Source organism: Chaetura pelagica, unplaced genomic scaffold, assembly GCF_000747805.2.
Source record: "Chaetura pelagica isolate M959 unplaced genomic scaffold, ChaPel_1.0 scaffold455, whole genome shotgun sequence".
In the NCBI taxonomy this organism is placed as follows: Eukaryota; Metazoa; Chordata; class Aves; order Apodiformes; family Apodidae; genus Chaetura; species Chaetura pelagica.
In genome coordinates this window covers 2,547,514-2,569,843 of record NW_009953483.1, presented here as the reverse complement: position 1 = coordinate 2,569,843, position 22,330 = coordinate 2,547,514, and the positions used below count along the sequence as shown (strand labels likewise).

Sequence of the window (22,330 nt, the reverse complement as noted above, 5' to 3'; positions counted from 1 at the left end):
CACTTTGTGTTTCTAAGAAAGCAGAATATATAAGTTGTGAAAGTCTGATAGCAAAAATTAACTTCTTCCCTATTTGTCATGGGTGCAAAAATTGAAACAAATTTCTTTTGATTTCTTGTGAAGGCTGCCTCTGCTAAGTAATTTTGTAAGTGAAATTGTCCTTCCAAATGTCATTGATATAAGGAATATTTATTTGTTTTCCATGCTTCTCACAGAGCTACTTGACTTTGAGGTTTATAAAGAGAGTCTGTTTCTTTCTTTTCTGTTCTATCATCCATTGCAGGCAGATCAGTTTGTCCTTTATAGGCTCAGAGGTTTCACATTTTTTTTAACTTCTGAAGTTTATTAGCAGCATAAGGTTGTAAAGTATTAGCTAAACCCTAGAAGTACCATGATGCTGTCTTATCTGTGGTTCAAAACGTAAATGGACATTTGAGAGTCACAGCCTGTTTTCCTCATCAGGAAATATATACAAAATGCCGACTTACTCAGGAAGTACTTTTGTTTTATTTTAAAGTAGCACCAGTGATAAGTTTGGGCCATGTTCTGGCTTAATATCTAAATGTTCAGTTTGTGCCCACCGAAGTCAGTTGTCGCAGAAATACACAAATCTAACATCAGCATTTGACCCTTTATTAATTTATAAGCTAATTCTTCACTAAAATGCAAGTTTATTTTTTCTTGAAATCAGCATCTGATGTTGTGTCTACATAAAATTGTTATCTTGCATTTAAAAAATAACAATTCCGTCTGAAATTAGACTGTGAGAATCTGGAAGCAGAAACGATCTCTTTTTGGACATCACGAAAATATACATTTTAGCTTATGGCCAGACAAATTGTTATTTTTGTTCTCATATTAGAATGACGTGAAGTTTACATATGCCTGTATATTCCAGGACTTAATTTTGAAACTGATGTGGCATCTGTAACATAGAATAAGAACATTACTAATAATCGTGTTGTATGCAAAGGTAGTGAGTGCCCTCCTTTCTTCTAGGGTGGTGTGGGGAGAGGCCGTGCATTTCTGACCAATTACTTTTTAATCACTGTGTCCTTACAGCATTTTACCCCTAACTTTGTACTGTAGTTTTGTTTACTGAGCGAAATCAGCTGGGAAGTATTGGTGTAGGAAATAACAATCTGAAAATCTGGAAAACTAAGGTTTGCTGCCTTTCCTTTTGTTTCTCAGCCCCAGAAGAAAAGGATGCAATTAAAGGACAGTATGAAAAACTCATGGATGCTTACGGCTGCTTAGGAGAGCTTCAGCTTAAATGTGGTAAGTGACCATCTGTATTATTGAGCTTATAAAATGCCCAGAGAATGCTAAAAGACAAAAATAAGTGTCTAAAGTTGTCAATTTCTGTAACTTCTGAAAGCTAATTGCTTCTTGTTATGTTCAGTCTGGAAAATATCTATTTCTTCTGTGCTGTGCCAAAAGTCTGTGACTAAATGATCGTCTAAGAATTCTGGATTTTTTTCTTGCCTTTGTTTGGCCTGACATTCTTAGCTGCCTGAAGAAATATAGCCCTTTTTTTTGCCTACCACATTTGTTCACAGCAAGTTGTGATTTCTTGCTTTTATTTTTTTTTGAAGGATCATGTTTAAACAGTTATTAATTGTGGTCATCTGAGACTGCAGTACTACAGATTCTCAGCACTTGATATAATGTCCAATTGCCTTTAATTGAGTAATTCACATGGGTAAGGATTTACAGAAGCAAGTTTTTAACATCAGCGTGTATAGTAAAAGAGTATTTGTTGTCATTGCTGTAAATTTCTGTACAGTTCAGGAATCTTGATTTAGCAAAGAAGTTGCTGTTACACTGCCTACTGGAATGTTAATGGAAATAGCATGGTTTAGGAAGAGAACTGCAGTGGCTGATGTGAGGTTAATATACCTTACACAGCTGACTTGAAATTCACTGATGAAAATATGCATTAAAACAAAAAGCACTATATGCCTTGTTCCCATGGTCTTCTTACAGTGACCCTTAATTTTGACGTGGAGGAATGACAAGACTATTTTCCATATAAATTGGTGCTTGATCAAGGAATCTACCAAAGGCAGTGGTAGTGTGAGTACTGGTGTGTTTAGACTAGTAGGTAGAAGTGTATCTTTCTATAGCCCACTTATCATTTTATGGCTTGAGTAGTATGACTTGAGATTGACCTGAAGAGGTGACTGCAATTGGGAAGATGTTTGTGTCATAATCTAAAATGCTCTTTGAAAATTAATGTGGGCTTTTTGTTTGTTTTGGTTTTTTGTTGAGTTAATTAGGCGTTTCTATGGAGATTAGTATCATTTTGTTAATGTAATTTAAAATGGAGAGCATATGATTAGTTTTTCTTGGCACTTGGACCTCTTTGTCTTCATAGGAGTCTAATGAATCCTGTTGTAATAGTAAAGGAATGTAGCTATTGAATTCAAGCTCTTCAAGCTACAGATGAGGGTAGTTTCTTCTATGTGATGGGAAGTAAATATATCTGGTTTTAGTTTTCATGTTAAAAGGTGAATGATTTCAAATGGACTGTGAAATATTCTCAGCCTCATTTTTTATTTTTCTACTTTTATTTCTGTGTTTCCCACATCATTTTTTCTTTTTTTAACAACACCTGCTTATCTTCGGTGCTGTTGTTAAGTGTGAGGTTTTTCCTCTCTGAGCTTTTCACTGCACCTGTCTTGTTCTAGCATTAAATTACAAGTCCTGGTACAGAACTTCCTCTTGAAGAGATTGTTGGTAATTGGATAAAAAAGTTAACTACTGGAGGCAAACTTCTAATAGTGATTCAGTGAAAAGTCAGGAGGGTCATGCTGTTATGGTAAGCAAAGGTAAACAAACATTTTATACTGCTGAACATGTTTAAAAAAGCAAAGATGACTGCATGCTTGCTAGCTCACCAGTCAAGAGGTAGCTCAGGTTTTTTTCACAGCCTTGAATCTTCCGTCTTATATGTAAGTTCCATCCCTTTAGCTGTTGCTTACATAAAATATGAACACTATAAAGGAATGCAATGTCACTTTTTTCTTTTTTAATATAATATATTCTACCAGCTGCAAACAAGGCCATAATTGGCCAGCTCTTCACTAAGCATCAGTCATCACACTAAGTACTAAACTGCAAATATTTGTGGAAGTACATTCCACAGGGATATTAAAAGAGTATATTTGTAGAGCAGAAGGGGGTCTTTTTTTCGAAATACGAAAGATGTCTCTGAGCACTTTAATTAAACTGTAAATACCACTGCTTAGGAATCCAAATAAATTACTTTGTATCCCTGCCAAAGTCGATCGTGCTTTTCACAAGAAAGTAGATGAAATATGTGAAACTGACTCACAAAGTTAGTCTCCCACCAGTAAAAACATTCACTTCTATGTACTTATGTCTGTTAACATGACTCACTAAGTTCTTCTGCTTTCTTTCGTGAGATGGATGGCAGCAGAATGAATTGTACAGTGTTTCTGGGCTGTATGTCAGCCAAGATTTTGCTGCCAAAGAAGATTTGCAGTGGCAAGTGAATCTTAAACAATGTGTTACAAGAGCTTGCTTTGCAGTGTTTGGTTAGACACTGGGATGTCAGGAAGTGTATATATAAATTAGTATTTTGATACCATGATCATGTATGTTCTTTAATACAACTGCTGTATTTGGGGAGGTATTCTGAATTAATTTGACTGTGTATACTCTTGCAGTTGCACAAATACAATTTGTAGTTGAAAAGAAGAAGTCTCAAAGGCAAAAGGACAATTAAGTATCTGTTTTCTATTCCTTTTTAACATTTCCTAATAATATAATTGTATTTTGAAGAGGAAGAAAGAGTATCTTTGAGACTAAAACTGTAGTTCAGAAAATCTTGATTCTTCCCATCATTCTGCTATGGATTTCCTCAGAGATTTTCAGGTACGTGGTTAGAATCTGCTCCTCTGCTGTGTTCCATCACTAATTTTGAAGGCAAATGAGAGGCAAAGATACCTTGCAAATTGTTTTTCAGTGACCTAGAATGTGAAGTGAAGGTATGTTTGGAGTGGAGATGGAACAGGCTAAGGGAACCTAAGGCGATGTCATGACTGGGTTGGAATGGAGAAAGAGCAAAACTGGAGTGAATTAATTTTTAAAAGGAAAAGACAATCTTGAATGAAATATTTAGTAAAGAAGGACAAAATGGAAATTGAATATTGCCTCCTTTTCACTGCATCTCACAACAGGCAACTCTGAAGTCATCCCAAAACCTGCAGAGGAAACAATTGCATTGAGTCATGTGGACAGGTTAAATACAGAAACTGCAGCTTGTTATTGTAGGTTGTGACGCACCAGAACTGTGTTTCCTGTTCAACTTGGATTAAGGCAGTTGGTTTCACAAGAGCTTTTGAACAAATGGATTCAAGTTTTTTTTTGGTCTTGTTTCCATGCCAAATATTCTCCATCGTCTGCCTTCCTTGTGCAGCCTGATAAAAGAGCATTCAGTCCATATCACTGTGAGCAAAACCGTTCTTACATTTCTTTGAAAGTTTTTTTTTTATAGACAGTTGTTGTGATTTACAGCTGCAATGGTGCTAAATAATGATCTTGGTCACAATGCATGGACATTCATACCCATCTGTTTGAGATTAAAATTTGGTCTGTAAGGTTTGAAAGATTTTTTTTTTTTTCTTTAGGTGTTTCTTGCTTTATCATAGATGTGTTGCTGTAGAAAGCATGACCAGTAAAGAACACTTCTTACTCTGAAATTGTTTCAGAAATTACTTTAAAATATTCCAGATTGTATGCCAAGGAAATGAGCGACGTTTCTACAGTTGGGATCTTCAATTGCAGTTCTTGTGCTCCTCAATCACTTCAATCTATGTGTAAAGCTTAGAAAGGCTAATATGAAGCAGGGTTGTGAATTAAACTTCTTGTAAAAGTTAAATAAAAAAAGATACATTTTGTTTTCCAAGGTAGGGGCTCCTGTAAATAGTCTGAAGCTGATGTTATTGGTACAAAATGAAGTTTAAGAGCCAGACCAGGAGCTTTGATTACTTTACAGGAAGAAGTTTTCAAATTTTTGGGGTTGCTTTTTATTGACCCTAGTGCTCGCCGCATTCATCATGCACTTTGCAGCTGTCAGCTGCATTGAACATGCTTTCTGGCAGTGTCCTGCATATGAAACGAGGGAAAATGACCGTAAATTCTCCACCCAGTATACTTCAATTCATTACTTTTTTGATAAGAATCACTGGTCTCCTGTTTGGAGAAATAAAATTGGAGTTTGGCCTGTTCCCTACTCCAGATACATGGGGAGCTCCTGAGACCAGGGAGCCTCCACAAACTGGCTGCAGAAGTAGTACGGGCAGAGCCACTGACTTTAGGGAATTTATTTAGTGTTAATTCTCCCTTTGCTCTTGAGGATGCACTGCCAGCATTTTAAAACTCTGCTTTCTGACTTACTGGAGCTTACACTTAAAGGGTGACTGCTCATTTAATGGCTGTAGTATTTTTTTATCGTTGCTGGTGATGTTTCAGACAGAAGAAACATAAATACCTTAAATACTGTTTAGCTCCTTTCAAAGGTTGTAACTCTGTACACTTCCTGATGCTGCTGCCGGGAGGTTTTCTGTGGACTACCTGATGTATTTTTGTTGTGGCTGGTGTTACTCTGGTACTTCACTTGCTACTTGCATAAAAACAGTTTCACTAATACTTTAAAGGAGCAGTATTTTTAATATCATTACAGAATTGGAAATGGTTGTGACCTGTGACTTGCTGTTTTGAAAAGTTAAGGCTGCAAGGATTAATGGTATAGCCTTGATTATTTTAAGGGGAAATACCTTCTAACATTAAGGAATGTCTGGGTGTTTCAATTTGATGTATTTAATTAAAGCTGTGATATTTTCACAGTTCTCTCAGCAAAACAAATTTACTTTAAAAAATCCTTTATTTCTTGTGCTGTGGCTTCACAAATCTACCTGCCATGGAAAATGCAATGTTGTGTTGATAGCAGGGTTTTTTGTTGTTGTTTGGGTTATGGTCCCCCCCCCTTTTTTGTTTTTGTGGGAGTGGAGTAAACCAGGAGTGCAACTTCTTGCATTATTTTGTGAGATTTACTGGATAATAAAAATTAATTGTTTAGGAACTAAAATAATTTTTCAGTAAATGCTTGTCAGCTAAGAATGTTATTTTCCTTGCAATGAATGAACAACTAGCAAATAAATATCTGCAATTTTTAGAAATGGAGAAAGTTGACTTTAGTCTTTTTATAAAAATTACTTGTTCCAGTAGCAGCATTCTTCCTGACTGTAGCAATTTAAGCAATTTTTGCCCTTAAATTTAGGTGCATTTGGGTAGGGTTGTGGTTAATACAGCTGTTTTCATGTTAAGTATCTGTTTTCAACAGGAAAGATTATCGCTGGTTGATATTTACATATCAGAAAAGAAACCACATTGACTTTTAAAAATGTAAATTTAGAAGTAAATGGATGATTTTTTTCCCTTTAATATACCCATAACAGTTATCAGACTTCCAGTGACTGGCAAATAAGCAAAAGCATTTTTCCTGTGGCTGCTAAATGCTAGGTTTCTATCATATTAGGTACTACTTGGATATGTAATGCTTTTGTTTAATTCTGTGGAATAGTATTTTCAATCTGACAAAATGCCTAAGTGAAAGCATGAGTGGAGGCAGCACTGTTACAATTTCCATTTAAAAACATTGGCAGTCTGGGTTGAGGAGCAACTGTGTGAGAAAAAAGGTTTGGTCTTGAAAGAAGAAATTCTCATTCATAAACTGATGTTGCTGGTGAAGGAAGGGAAGACAGAGGAAGCTTTGGTCACTGTGTATAGCTTAACAGTGAATAATTTCTTAGACCTTAATGGAGATGTGATTGAAACATGAATAGTGGAGTAGGGTTTTGGTAGTGTTAATTTTGCTGTGTGAGGTTCTGAAAGGGGGAAAGGCTGATGGGTGCCTTACCTCTGCTCAGGACTCAGTGGCTACTGTCTGTGCTATGAATAAAAATGGGGCAGGGCAAAGGCCTAGGTGCTGTCAATAGGATGTTGTGATTAGCTTGCTCTTGTGCCAAGAGCAGCATGTGCACTGGGCAAGGATCTTCCTCCCTCAGACAGTGCAGTGATAGCCCAGAGATGTTTCCTAGCAACACTGTCCAAATACCACCTGGGATGAAGGTGATATCAGTGGACCCCCCTGCCATAGGTAGGGACATCATCGATCTCTTCTGAACCTTCTAGGAAAGTTTAAGGTCTCTGAAGCCAATGAAAGTGCTTGTGTTCTTTGTCTCAGCATCCCAGCTAGCCAGGTTTCCAAAGTCTGTCACTACTGTTTTTTTGTCCTTGAAGCTGACTAACAGTAAGGTGTATTAATAGTGTTTCTGTACACTGCTTCCAAATTCTCATGAATGAAGTTTACTTTGAGCTGCTCAGTTTTGCATGGTTTCACCAAAGTCACAGAAGTTATTATTACCTATCCTGAGAGAGAGCTAACTCTTCTTACCCCTTCTGGAGGCTGCAAGACAGTATTTAGTCAGGTATGAACTACCATGGTGATAACTAATGTATCTCTTACTCTTAATCCTTAATAATTATGCACACTCGTGCGAAGGAGGAAGAAACTGCCAGGTTTTATTTATTTCTAACCCTCCACTATGATGTCATCTAGAAAAGTACAGAAGATACACTTCTTAGAAACTCTCAGGAAGAATACAACATACCCTTGTTCCAGAGAAATGTGATGAACAGGGCTTTTTGCTAAATACCACCTACACTGGCCTTTATGCAGAACTGGAGTCAGCAGAACAGAATGAATAAAATCTAATCTCCCACCTTGTCCTGCCATTATAGTCCCACATGCCTGTGCAAATATTCTGGCCCTGCTGAAAAGCACCCGTAACTCAAATTTCTGGGGCCAGACTTTGATCTAGAAGCAAGGACTCCCCTGCTGGTTTTTCAGAAAAAAACACAAGTTTTGTTGTGTGGGAGCTGGTATGTATTTTTGGACAGTGAGCCACCAGGGAGGGGTGAAGAGCCATCCCTTTTGCTGTCTGAAGCCATATGGTCCCACGTTGTCACAGTGCCCTTAGCTAATTAGCTTCCTCTTAGTAGGTCAGCTGTTTTTTTCTACTATGCTAGAGCAATAAATTGGCTCATTTCCACCTTTTCTTACTAACTGGAGTGAATGGGGTGACATTGTCTCCATTAGAGGGCAATTTAAGTGAAAGAAACTGTTTCTTCCTAGCAAAACCAGTGTTTTCAGTACAATTGTTTTACTGTTTCTTAATTACTCTTATAATTTCGGAGAGAATGAGCAGAGGTTGAAATCCTGCTCTGTATGACAGATCTGATTACAATGGTGTTCTCAAGCTTCAAAATTTATCTTGTGATTTTAGGCCCCTGAAATTCAGCTGCTTCGTGATTTCATACTTTGCTTCACAGCCATGAGAGCTGTAATTCTTATACTGAAAACTGGGTCTGTCTTCTAATCACGTATACTCTTTTGTGATATAAAAAGCTAAATCTCAAGAACTGGTAATACTGAAACTTTCTGAATGACTTTTCTGAATGACTGAACATACCGAACTTCAGCTGAAGCCAGTAGGAAATCTGAATGCTTCTTATCTTTAAAATTCAGAAATCAGTTAAAAAATCCATACGGAGGAATACACTTTATCCTTCCCTTGAATCAAATCCAAGGAAAACTCTATGTCCTCTATCCCAATACCAAGCTCATTGCACTTCATTAAGTAAGTGGGGAAAACACACTCCAATGCAGCAAAGGATAGGAGTGTGTAAATATTGTGGAACATGATCCAATTGCACCCACCTGCAGCTTAAAGGATTTCAGAAACTTAAAATTAGTCCCTGTGCTTGTTGTTGTCAGTTGTTTTCTTCTGAAGCAAAGATACTGGCCTCTGCTGGAGCCCTGTCAGCATTGCATATGTCAGGACTGATGCAAAATGGCATAGCCTGTGTCCAGCTGTAAACCTTTTGTAATTGTCTGTCCCCTTCTAGGTAACACTCGACTGCACTTTCTGGTCCTGGTGACAGGCTGTACATCAGTGGGAAAAATCCTGGACGCAGAAGTTTTCAAAATTACTGCAACAGATTTCTGTCCTCTCCAGGAAGAAACCAAGGAGGAGGAGCGTGTTACTACCTTGAAAAAAATACTGAACTCTGGGATGTTCTATTTCTCCTGGCCTAATGCGGGCTCAAACTTTGACCTGACTGTGCGGGCTCAGAAGCAGGGTGATAACCACTATGAATCTGGTAACTCGTTCTTCTGGTCAGTACTGCATGTTACACCACAGTCATCTGTCATCCACACCTGTATCTTACTGGTCAAAAATTCTCAGAGGAAAATGAACATAGGCATTTCAGGTGCACCTGAAAATTAATCTGATAGTGAAATGCAATTCTAATAACACGATTTTGTGTGTTTAAGAAGGAGAGGCGAGCTGTATTGCTCACACTATAGGAACATGTCTTTACATGTCATTAATAGTTCCCTTGCATTTCTTCTTAATACTTTGCTTTCAAAGTTATCTAATAGAAACCTGCACTTCAGCTGCTCATAAATCCCATCATCTGTGCTGAAGGATTTGTATGTGTTTAAACTCTGCATTTTAATGTTTCAATAATGTGCCCTGGTTTTTATGTTGAAAACATCAATATTAATATGTTTACAGCTCAGTGTAAATGTATGTTGCTCTGTAATACACTGCTCTGTACTTACTTATGCAGCAAAGGATAGGAGTGTGTAAATATTGTGGAACATGATCCAATTGCACCCACCTGCAGCTTAAAGGATTTCAGAAACTTAAAATTAGTCCCTGTGCTTGTTGTTGTCAGTTGTTTTCTTCTGAAGCAAAGATACTGGCCTCTGCTGGAGCCCTGTCAGCATTGCATATGTCAGGACTGATGCAAAATGGCATAGCCTGTGTCCAGCTGTAAACCTTTTGTAATTGTCTGTTCCCTTCTAGGTAACACTCGACTGCACTTTCTGGTCCTGGTGACAGGCTGTACATCAGTGGGAAAAATCCTGGACGCAGAAGTTTTCAAAATTACTGCAACAGATTTCTGTCCTCTCCAGGAAGAAACCAAGGAGGAGGAGCGTGTTACTACCTTGAAAAAAATACTGAACTCTGGGATGTTCTATTTCTCCTGGCCTAATGCGGGCTCAAACTTTGACCTGACTGTGCGGGCTCAGAAGCAGGGTGATAACCACTATGAATCTGGTAACTCGTTCTTCTGGTCAGTACTGCATGTTACACCACAGTCATCTGTCATCCACACCTGTATCTTACTGGTCAAAAATTCTCAGAGGAAAATGAACATAGGCATTTCAGGTGCACCTGAAAATTAATCTGATAGTGAAATGCAATTCTAATAACACGATTTTGTGTGTTTAAGAAGGAGAGGCGAGCTGTATTGCTCACACTATAGGAACATGTCTTTACATGTCATTAATAGTTCCCTTGCATTTCTTCTTAATACTTTGCTTTCAAAGTTATCTAATAGAAACCTGCACTTCAGCTGCTCATAAATCCCATCATCTGTGCTGAAGGATTTGTATGTGTTTAAACTCTGCATTTTAATGTTTCAATAATGTGCCCTGGTTTTTATGTTGAAAACATCAATATTAATATGTTTACAGCTCAGTGTAAATGTATGTTGCTCTGTAATACACTGCTCTGTACTTACTTTCTTCTTGTGCTTGTAAAGCAAAAAAAAAAAAAAGCATTTATTGTTGTGGTAAGTATTGGTTGAGTGTAAAGGAAAATGCACAGTGCTGGGTTTTGTATTCCCTAGGTGGATTCACTGTTGATGTAGTTCAGTTTGTTTGCTTTACAAGCTCTGGCAGAATGCTTGAATTTCTATACCCTCATTTTTAAATTTTTAAACAGAAGGATAGTCCCACAGGAAGCGTAGCTGTACTGAAAGTAAGCAAGGGTTATATGATGTAGGTGGAAAATAACTGGCAGAGTTAAATGTGGGTGTACTGCTAGAATTTGTGATAAGTCTTGTGGTCGAAAATAGTGGAATATTAAATAAGCAAAAAAAGTTCATAATGGCTGATAAATCAACATGACAGAACAGTTCATGACAGAACAGGTTAAATAATCTTTCAAGCTATGATGTGATTTTGATTGGTAAGATCTAGTGTTTTGAGTTTAACTTGGAAGAGAGATATATAAAACTTGCTTTCAGCTGTGCTAATTCTGCGTCCCTCTCAAGAAGCTCACCAAGCATGTCAAGTCAGACACATGGCAAAAATGAGCTGTGTTCCAGTGATGAAACTCCTAAGGTGGCAGTATCCCATAATAAAGAAACAGCTTTTAAAGCAACTCTGTTTGCTTGTACTGTCTTTTGAAACTTTTCTTCTTGGAAGAGAACTATTTTGACTTCCCTTCTTCACTGCTTCTGGCTAATCTAGATATAGCCCTTGAAGAAGTTTCATTCTCCTAGATACTGTAGAACAAGGATGAATGGTGACAACATCTAGGGCAAAAAGATGTTCCAGGGAAAATTTATCATGAGGCTGTTTTGTGATATGGGAAGTTTCAGAACAAACAATAGTTTCTTGAGAAAAGTAAACAATGGGATAAATAGTTACATGATGAAAAGTGTCAGATGAGCTTAGTTATATGCAGCACAAGCTGCCTGTTAAATGAACTGCAACAAGAAATTCCACTGGAATTTGAGTGAGTAGTTCCTGCTACTCACTAGTAGAGCTAGGAAGAGGTGGAAGAGATAACAGAAATTGTTTTAGAGCTGCTTTTTCTGTTGCATATTTAGTTTAAAAATGTAAGAATTACTTGCACCTTTTTCAGAGAAATGCTCTACTCCAGAGGAACAAGCCTTCAGGGGTTTTGCTAGATGTAATAACTCTTGTACAGATGTGCTGTTGAGCAATAAATGATCATAAAAGGAGTTTTCTTGGCCCTCATCTGTGACTAAAGGCACATTTTGAAAAATGAAATTAGGAAACTGTCATAATAGAAGAGACTGGAATCACTGTTAATCAAGCATGGTAGGTTTCTTGGGTTGTTGATCTTAAAATAAATTGAAAATTAAAGCAGACATTCCTCTTAATTTTAGTAGCAGTTTTTGCAATATTTCCCTTGACTACTAGTTCAGTTTCTGCTTGGAAAAAATTTCCTGAAAATCCTGGTGGGTTTTAAAATGTCTCTTCATTCTGTAATGTATGCTAAAGTTTGGGCAGTATAGTTCAAAAGGTGATTAGCTTGACAGCACAGTAATTTATGAAAAAAAAAATCCTACACATAAATATTTCTGGAGCTGAAAGAGGTGACATTTGCATTGGAATTTTAAAGACCAGAGGTACAAGATACAAGTACCTTGGGTGGCAGCTGTGCTATTAAAATTTGCCATGTTCTGTTCACCGTAGTAGTTCACAAGGATTTCTTCCTGGTATTTCCTAAGTTTGGATACAGCAAAGGTACAACAGAATAAGGTTTACAAAACATTAATTGCTTGAATTAGTGATTGTTGTGGAGTGACACCCATGCCTGCCTATTTTACCTTATTCAGTAATGTATCTGTGTGTTGTTGAACCTTTCAGGAACCAGCTATTGCACGTGCCCTTCAAACACTACCAGGTGAACTGTTCTGACTGGCTGCTGAAAGTGGTCTGTGGTGTGGTGGACATTCGCACTGTTTATGCTTCCCACCAGAAGGCAAAAGCCTGTCTCATCTCCCGCATCAGCTGCGAGCGCGCTGGGGTCCGCTTCCACGTCCGGGGGGTCGATGACGACGGGCATGTGTCCAACTTCGTTGAGACAGAGCAGGTAAGTGGATGGATCTGATAGCTTTGAATAATGTAGTCCACTTGGGTTTCACTGGGGCAGCATTTCCAACAAGAATTAAAGGAGTTCAGCAAGAGTTTTTTTTAAGAATATTTAAAATATTATTGCAAGACAGATCTGTTTGTTCTTTGTGATCTGTTCTTCTTCTGCAGTTCTGATTTTTCCATACACACAATTTTCACTAATACTTTTGATTATTTTTTTTTTCCTGAACGGGAAAGTCTGGCCATTTGATATTGTAATGAAATATAGACATGGGTTTTTAAACCATTCAGAGAGCTTTGTGTGTTAATTTATGTGAAATAAACACGTGTAGCAATAAGTTTCTTAATTGCATGAAAATTCCTTAGGATTCTCAGTCATGAGGCCTATGCATTAAACAAAACAATGTTTTCAAATCTGTTCCAGAATAAATATAACACTTTTATCCATTCTACATACATTTAAAAGTACATTCTTTCTAAAATTCAAGTTTTTCCCATGGTATATAATACTGGAGAAGAATTAGTGTGAAAGATTTTCTATAAAATATTGGTCTCTGCACTTCATTTCTCTTGTTCATTTTAAATGTCTCTCTGGTCCAAACCACCAGGTTTGCTGGGCTAGCCATTGAAAGTCCCTTGCACAACAATGGCATAACTATGTTTACACTGATGTCAAAGAATTTGGTTACAGATACTGGGGGTGGTTTTCAGCAAAGACTAGAGCTGGGATGTGGGTTTTGGCTCTAAGGAACAACCATAAATTTTCATGTTTCAAGTTTCTCCTCTCTGCTTTATTGGATAGCAGCCATCACTTCTTTGTACAGTAAGTTTTTGAGCTATAAAATGAGGGTGATTATTAACTTCTTGCCTCGCAGGACTTTTGCAGACCAGTGAGGACAACATTTTATTTATTTATTTATAGAAGGTAGGTAGTGTATGCTGGGCTATGGTGAAGAAGAACTCAAAGCACTCAAATATATCATTCTAGTTAATAGGAAATTGCCCAGCAGAGGAGCTCTGTTCACTGGCAGTGAGATCATCTTTGGCTAGTAAAGTAAATTTAGAAAAAACACCATCTTCTGTGAGTCAGGCCAATTCCAGAGCAACGCGTTTTGGAAGAGACTTTGCTTGATATCCCTATTGGTTTTGTGGGGGATTCTCTCCAATGAGGGGTGGTATGATAGAGTTTTTATATGTACACGGTGAAAGCCTTATTTCCAGCTCGTGCTGAGACAGAATATATGGGTGAAATGCATTCAGCAGGTTCCCTTAGTTGACACAACCAAGCAAAACAAGTCAGTTGGTTTTATTACACATGGCTTAGCTTACTACCTTGAAAGTGAACAAAAAGCAATGGACCCTGAAGAGTTGAAAATATTACTGCTGAAATGAGTGCTTTCTTACTCAAATATAATCACCTCTTACTTTTTGAATAGAACTAGTAATTACTAGTAGTCATAACCAGCATGCAGAAATGGATGTCTCTGTAAGCAGAATAGATAAATGGCTGGTAGTATTTATCAACAAGGGACAGGGATCTGCTCCTACAATTTGGCTGTTTTCAGTCACTTCTGGGTAGATCTACAAAACTGTATGTAGCGTAGATGGTTTTTTGTATGTGTATGTATTTGCCTATGTATGTAGGTGCACGCAGAATGAAAGTAATTTGCTTATGTGATGCTTGTAAGGGCAAGTTGGTGAGACATCTCTACATGACACAGTGAGTGTAGCATAGAGATACTTAAGCTAGCTGTGTCATTACTTGTTCCAGAAGAGTTAGAGCTGTGTTCACATAGGACTGCACCTGACTTCTGAGGGTGGCAGTGCCCTCATAAGTGCTCATACTTTAGCACTATTATTTCCTCATGGCATTGTGTGGTGGCTCACACTCAGTGCTGTCCTTTCAGCTGTCCCACTGCATGAGGTTAACATGCCTTCAGGCACCTCTTTTCCTAAAATCCAGCAATGTTTGAGTACTTTCAAAATTTCCTCTAAGATGTTGCCTTGGTGGTGCAGCTTTAACCTCTTCACCTGGTTTTGCCAAGGGACACATATAGAGCTGCCTTAGATTTGACAATGCTGTGTTGCTCAGCAGAACATCTGGACGAGCTGTACACTGGTATTCCTGTCTCCTGGTGAGGTTTCATCCCCAAGATGTGCTCAAAGCATGCACAATGTCTTTCTCTCAGTGGTCAGAGTTTTCATCGGAATGTGTGTGGCTTTTTGCTCATGTCCCTTCTTTTTCTGGATTGCATTTTCAGTAGGCCAGCCTGGCAGATTTCCACTTCGTGTTTAGGCTTCCACAAATTCTGCTTGTTGGATGCTGAATTCTTCCTTTGCAGTGCTTCAGTCTCTAATGTCAGACTCTGAATTATCTGTTAATAATTCTCTTTTGTGCCTCTGCTCCAAAGCAACTGCAAGTCAAGTCCTGGAGCGTCCACATCTTTCTTGAAAGTCTGTCAGTGCATTGGGAGATGCAGATAGGTCTGCTCAGTGAAAAGCAGAGTTTTCCCCTGGACCTGGGGAACAGAGGAAGGGACATACACCATTTTAAGTAATAACTTGGTACAGTGTGCTATATATTGTTGAGTGCCTTCTCATGAACATTAGTGCAATGCATGTTAATCAAGATTTGAATAATGTGCTTTTGCTGAAATGCAAAGAATATGTTAGAAAGGGTTGTCAGCTTTCTTTCAGATCAGTGTGCACTTAGCAGTTGTCTTATTACAAGAAATACTTCTGCTCTGCTGCTCACTGTTCAGGTCAGAAGTAATTGATTCTATTTATATTCCCGGAGTACATTATGTTGCAAATGATCAGCACAAAAAAATAATATGACCTTTGCATCCCAGCAGAAAACCTGAGGATTGGCTCTTGGTGAGTGGCAAAACCGTACTTGGTTGTTAATGCTTCCCTTGGCTGGGTCTGGGTCAGGCTCTTCACAGGAGCTGCTGTGCTTTGTTGCTGTTGAGCCAGGGCCTGCCAGGAAGTGGGAGGACTGAAGGCTTTTGAGTGCTATGCAATTGGCTAAGCAAAAGCTCGAGTTATAGGGTGAAAGGCTTGAGTAGGTTGAAAATTATAACAAGGCTTTGCAGTTTTAAAGGACTGTATGGTTTTCTTTGATTTTTGGGTGGTTTTTTTTTTAGTTTTCAGAGAAAATAAGGTTGCTGTTGCTAATGGTGATAAACACTGTTTTTACTAAGCTGCATATTCTAAGGAAGTGAGGTTGGGCTAACCACTGGGGTGCCTGAGATCCAGTTCAAGCTGGCATCCACATACCATTAGGAAGGAAGAGTTCTAGAATAAACTCTCTCCTACTTTCATAGTAGACTACTGACTAATCGCCTATGAGGTAATATCTTGGCTGAATAACATTTTGTTTCCATTTGCTGCAGCCTGTACAGTATAATGGCATGCTGGCTCTGTGCTTTCATGGGTAGCACTCCAGGATTCTGAGGACCCAGGATTTTTCCCCACTTTGCAGGAATTACTTCTAACATTTTTCTGTTTTCAGAAGAGGGAGAAACAATTAGTCCTACCTCCAGGCAGCTCTTTTATGCATAGATGGTATGCTTTTGTCTCCCACTGAGTTAGCCTTGTGGCATTTTAGCTCTGCAATGAGTCATTTTTTTTGTGGGCTGTCTTAGCTGCTGTGACTCACAGTGTTTTAGAAGAAGGAAAGTTAAATATCTCACTTCACTTTTGCTTTAAAAAAAAAAAAAATCTACTAGTAAATCTTTGAGATATGTTGTTATGTGGCTTGCATCTTTACAAAGAAAAAATAAGAAAGAAAAAAATGGTGAGAAATGCTTAAGGAAAAACAAAATATGAAGGGAAGATAAGAGAGCTTTTTTGAAATCCCTCTAACATGTATTTCCAGATTAGCTCTCAGCATTTTGTAATGGGATGGTAGCCCTTTCTACTTGCAGTGCTGCAGTTAATCCTCAAGTAGTTTTAAAATCAGTCTCTGTTTCCCACCGATAGCTCAAATGTTTCCCTTCACCCTTTCTTTCTCTCCTGTTAGTCCCTTTGTTGAGACTCTATCACATTCTTTTAATTCTTTTCTACTGATGGCATTGAGAAACAAGCATGCTTTCTTCATTTAGTTTGAGTTCCTGACACTGTTTACATTTCTGCTCCTCCCCCAGTTACACTTATGCTAAACTCTTAATATCTTCATATGTGACTACGGGAAACAATTCTAATATAGCAAAGATAAATTAATGGTTTCAGTTGTTTTCCATTTCATGAAACTGTTCAATAAGGAAAATTGAAACCTCAACAAGGCATTAAAAGGAAACGCCATTAATTTGGATTAACCTTCCCTTTCTTCCAGTTTAAGAAAAAAAAGTCAGACATGGATTAAGAAAAATGATCCTTATTTCACAATAACTCCTAGACCATGCTGGATAGCTCTGCAGGAGAGGAATGAGTGAAATCATGTGGTTAATTTATTTTCTGGATCAAGTTTTAGCATGGCCCCAGGCAGGGTGAAGAGGATTAGTTTGGCAAGTATGTCCTTGGATCCCATGGTCTCAGCTAAAGGGACTCACAGAGAGGTATGTTTAAGCCATCTGTTAGCCATGCTCTTTGTGGGTTGTGTGGCAGAGCCGGGGATGCCAGAGCAAGCCATGTGAGTATCCATTTCATCAGTGGACTGTTTCTGTGTGCCCCTTGAGTCTGTAAATAATTTTGCCTTTTGAAGTTGTGACTGAATAATTATTTCCTTCTAATGAAGCTGAGTGATGGAGATTAGTGAATAAATTGTTCCAAGCCATAAATGGGTGCAGCACACTGGGATTAGAACATCAGTTGGTTGACACAGATGTTTGCTTCTTGCTCAGAAGCAGTTACCAGTTTGCTTCTTGATGAGAAGCTTACTAGCAGTACCTGAGTGTGAAGCTTGTGTTACCAGGAAAGGTCCTTGGTTAACAGGCAAGAGCTGAGCCTATGCAACAAAAGACAAAGAATGTCCTCTTGAACTGTCAGAACTATCACCTTTGATCCTGGAGTCAGAGAAAGAGACCACAAAATAGTGTAAGACAACAGAAGCTGAAAGGAAAAAATGGCAAATTCTAATGCCAGACGTCAGAGGACAAGCAATCTATTATTGAGGCAAAGAGGTCCACCACGTATTGTCTGGTGGGAAAGTGCAGGAAACATGTCTGAAAATCTATCCAATGTACTGGATAAGATTGTTCTATGGGCCAGACCCTTCAAGATTAATGAAGCAGTCCTCAAGTGCTTTTAGAATTTGATAGGAATCAACATTCTCCCTGAGACAAGTAGGCAACAATTTGCTGCCATTTTGGGTCTAAGGCAAAAGATATGACTCCACAATAGTTCTATGAAGTCCAAAGACAGAGAGATTAAGCACTATTTATCAACTATAATGACAGACTGTTGTCCAAAATATGACTTATTGTTGTTGAACGTCTAGAGGAAAACCAGTATGATCTTCTTGAATGTATTTCTTGCCTATTAGTTAAGAAAAACAGAGGACAGGAAAATTCTGGAAATAAAGTGCAGTTTATTTAAGTTTCTTATCTTACAGAACTGTTCATATTTTATGTAGTGCCTTCAAGTAAGAGAAATGGATCTGCTAGAGGACAGGGTTAATGAAGTCAAAACTAGAGCAACAAAAAATTGGATAGATATGCACTTGTAGAAAACATAACACTGTGAACAAAAAAAAAGGCCTGGAAGAATGTGAAAAAAGAAATTCTGTACTTACCCGTGCATAAATTCTGGAATTACATAAGCAATGAAGTTGGAATCTTCTATTTATGACTGTAGTTTTAACCTGGATGTATCATCACTGCTAACTTAAGATTTTAAGAAATAAGGTTTCTTATAGTGTATATGGGTGTAAAGATTATGTCCATTCCTGAACTGGAAGGTCTTCTTAGTCTCAGTCTTTCAACCTGATTGCTTACCAAGTCTGCTGGTAGGAAGGCTGTTGCCACTATTGTTTATAAGGTCAAGGGGCATACAGTAGTAGAAGGCAATGTCATGTTCAGGGATCATGTTCCTGGGAGTGGTGAATGAAGGACAGTGGTATTGCAGAAATTTAGGGAAGATGTGCACAGTTGTTAAGCTTAAAGAAATGGTTACAGTCTGTTTAGGAAGGAAGAACTGGCAGAAGAGGGTGTTATTCTCTCACTCATTAAAAAGTACTACAAAAACTTGCTGGCAGCTTGGAATAATTTTGGATTCATCTGGGTCACAAGAATGAGGTGAGAGGATTGTGAAAAAACACAGAATTGCTCTGGAGATCAGAATGATAGGCCCTCTAAGTGAAAAGAAAAAAACCCAATATGCTAATGTGGAGAACTTGCTTGTGAATGACTGTTGCTCCCAATTCAAAAGCCTCATCTGAATTTCTAAAAGCTGCACTGCACTTGTCAGTTTCTTTAAATTGCCCCATCATCATAGGGGAGTTGTGTATTAGACCTCATCCCAGAACTGCCCAGCCCATCACATCAGGATGTGGGCATCCTGTTTAGATCACAGGAATGATCCCCAAAGAGTTTGAGTTTTTGATGCTGTTGTTCAGTTTGACAAATGGACAGCTCAATAGAGCAGAAAACAGAAGAAAATCAGTGAACAGAAAATGCAACTGGTAGCAGTAACAAATGTATGGTAACTCTTATGATATTGCATAACTAATAAGTGGAAATATGAGCCTCTATTAATGCAGAAAGGCAGAAATGTTTGGTCAGTATTTTTCTTCTGTATTTGATGTAAAGAAGGCAGGTAATACATTCATAGTCTGTAACTGATTACATACTTCCTATGTAAATGGTAGCTCAGGAATATGCTAACCTGCAGGTATTTTATTATTATTATTATCATCATTGCCTTAATTATAATTATTTTTTTAAATCAGTGAGTCTAGAGAATTTGCAGCTGGTACTTCTAAAAAAGATGGGCAAAGAGATACTTGAGCTGTTTATTTTTTCAGTTATGGAAACAGGAGATTGTAAAAAAACCTGATCCTCTGAAGTAAGCTGTTTGTGGCCAAATTGTACTTCATATAAAGCTTTGTCTGTATTTGTAATCATTAAATGTTTCATTTCAATTAATGCATCACTAAGGTGATGATTTTTGTGAAATTTTGAAGCGAGCCAGTCCTGACTTTTTTTTGTTGCCTGAATTCACAGCCTGGTCCTCATTTAGTATGAGTCAGGAGAGTGCTGGGGCTGTGACTGGAGCTACACAACCTTGTTTTACCTTAGAATTAGCTTCTCTGAGACTGTGATTGTGAGTAAAAAGGTGATTAAGTATTTAGAAGTCACTGACTCATCTTGGTATGACCTGTCTCCAGGGGGACATGATGAAGAGGAAGAAGGTGGGCCTGCTCACTCCCTCTGTAGTCCAACTGCAGGACAAGCTCTTCTGAGCACCAAAGTGCAAAGAAAAAGTGCACCAGTGTGTTGCCATGGTAATTAGCTTCTGCACTAAGGTACGGGCAGTGATTAGAAAACTTTCCTGAGAGAGCATGTTTTAGAACCACTTTGTTTGAACTCTGAGGAAGGCCTCACAAGAAAGTTTTCTTTTGCAGGGGCTTGTGCCAGGTGCAGTGCAACAGAGGAGGGTTCTTACTTCACTGTTGTGAGGCTAAAACATGGAAACATATCTCTCCACACTACATCTGGACTAGACATCGTTTTAACACTGACCTTGTGTCCTTGGCAGAGCCGCTTAAATCTTTCAATCTCAGTGAAGTGGGGATACTTGTAAGTGCTCTGTGAAAAGATTGTAAAGGTTAGATGAAACTGGTGACAGAATATTTAAATACCCGCCTCTCTGGTGTATCTGTACTTCTTTTCTCATGTCTAGCTCTAAAAATTGTACAATGGTAGTACTTACAGAGATGGGAGGTCAAGGTAAATGAAGGCACTTCCTCCGAGCCACCCAGCCAGCACATCTAGTGGCAAGTCCAGAGGCACACACCGTATTAAAGCTGCAGAGTAACCTATTTTCATGTTCTCTTCTATTTTGGGAGCTACTAGCCAGCTGGCAGCAGTTGTGCTAAATGATATGATGCAGTTAGAGAAGCAGCTACCTGAGTGACCTGGATACCATTCCTCTGCAGGGCTGCAGGGGGCTCATTGTCATGCATGAGATAACAGAGATGTGTATCATGCATATCATGTATCCTCTGTGGAAAACAGCCAGGATTCCACTGCTAAGTATAGGCCAGAGGAGCAAGCCAGGCTTCGCAGTTGCTCCGTGGTCTTACTGAATCTGAAGATAGTACCTTTTGTGCTAAGTTAACCTATAATGTAACACTTTGCTTAGGGGTCTGGTGGAGGGGGAAATTAGTCTTTGTATTTCATGTAGATTTGACTCAAAAACAGTGATCATAAGAACAAATGCCAAGTGCACTTAGTTTGAGGTCTGGTTAGGGAAGGTAATGGGGAGTTGGGAGCCTCTCGCTGTAAGCCTCTTGGCAGAGATCACATGCTGTTCACTGTATCTCAGAATGGGAGTGGTGAAGCTGCTGGTTTCACTGAGATTTATTTGGACACACTGACAAGGCACAACACGCAGTGAAATAAGAAATAGTAAATAAAGCAAGAGATAAGCTCGTCCTGCACCTGACATTACCCATCAGCAGTCACAAGGAGCAATGACATTTTGCACAGTTAAATTCTGTGAGAGATACAGAGGGAGAGTATATGGCTGGTCTTCCTGAATGTCTCCTCCAGCAGATCAAATTAATCCTCATTGTGGTTGAAAGAGTCTTCTTGCCAGTGGCGGGGTTTTAAATTTTCTGCTATTTCTGGTGAGTAGTGAATTGAATATGCTGTGATGACATGAAAGCAAATACGTTGTGCTTTGTTCCACTGCCTGTGAGACTATGGAAAGTGGCAGAGCAGTAAGGGGATACAGTGAGATACGTGGTTTACTTTTTTTACCCTTTGAGTTCAGTGTCTTAAACTGTCACCTGATTAAGGGGTCACAGACTGATAGATCTAACTGCAGAACTCGTTCCCTTGGTTTTATTTTTGCAGACAATTTACTTGGATGATGACGTCTCTTCCTTTGTGCAGATCAGAGGTTCTGTTCCACTATTTTGGGAACAACTGGGGCTTCAGGTAAACAAATGATCGAAACACCTACGTTACTAATCTCTTGTTACTTATAATTTTGAAGTTATGTAATTAATTTTTATTTTTTTTGTTTTAAATGAGCTGCAAAGCTCATTCCATGAAAATGCTGAACCTTTTCATTTTAGGTTATCTTGTAGGAAATTTTGTATGTTTAGATAAAGAGAAGTAAACCGAGCAAATGGCTATTCCTAACTTAAGTTTAACATTTTCATGCATTTGTGTGCCTCTATTTGTAAGGGACTTTGTCCTAATCTCTTAAGGTGAAGCTTTCAGCAATATCTTTATAACATTTTCAGTTTGATCTGGAATAACCTTTCCTTCTGAAATGCCTGGTTGGCTTGATGATATTGACCTCCACAATAAAACTGGAATATCTAGGGATACCAAGAGCTCTGTAAGAGCACATTATCTTGAA

At 38.5% G+C, this 22,330-nt stretch overlaps 1 protein-coding gene across 1 annotated transcript in view; it reads left to right on the top strand.

Annotated features, from left to right (window-relative positions):
• Positions 1-1,199: 1,199 nt before the first annotated feature.
• SYNJ2 (synaptojanin 2) overlaps positions 1,200-22,330 on the top strand; it is a 54,739-nt gene continuing 33,608 nt past the window's right edge. The window contains exons 1-4 of the mRNA XM_009998538.1: positions 1,200-1,278; positions 8,998-9,268; positions 12,569-12,794; positions 21,817-21,900. Of these exons, the coding sequence (XP_009996840.1) occupies positions 1,236-1,278; positions 8,998-9,268; positions 12,569-12,794; positions 21,817-21,900 (624 nt within the window). The 5' untranslated portion in view covers positions 1,200-1,235. The remainder of the gene's footprint in view (positions 1,279-8,997; positions 9,269-12,568; positions 12,795-21,816; positions 21,901-22,330) is intronic.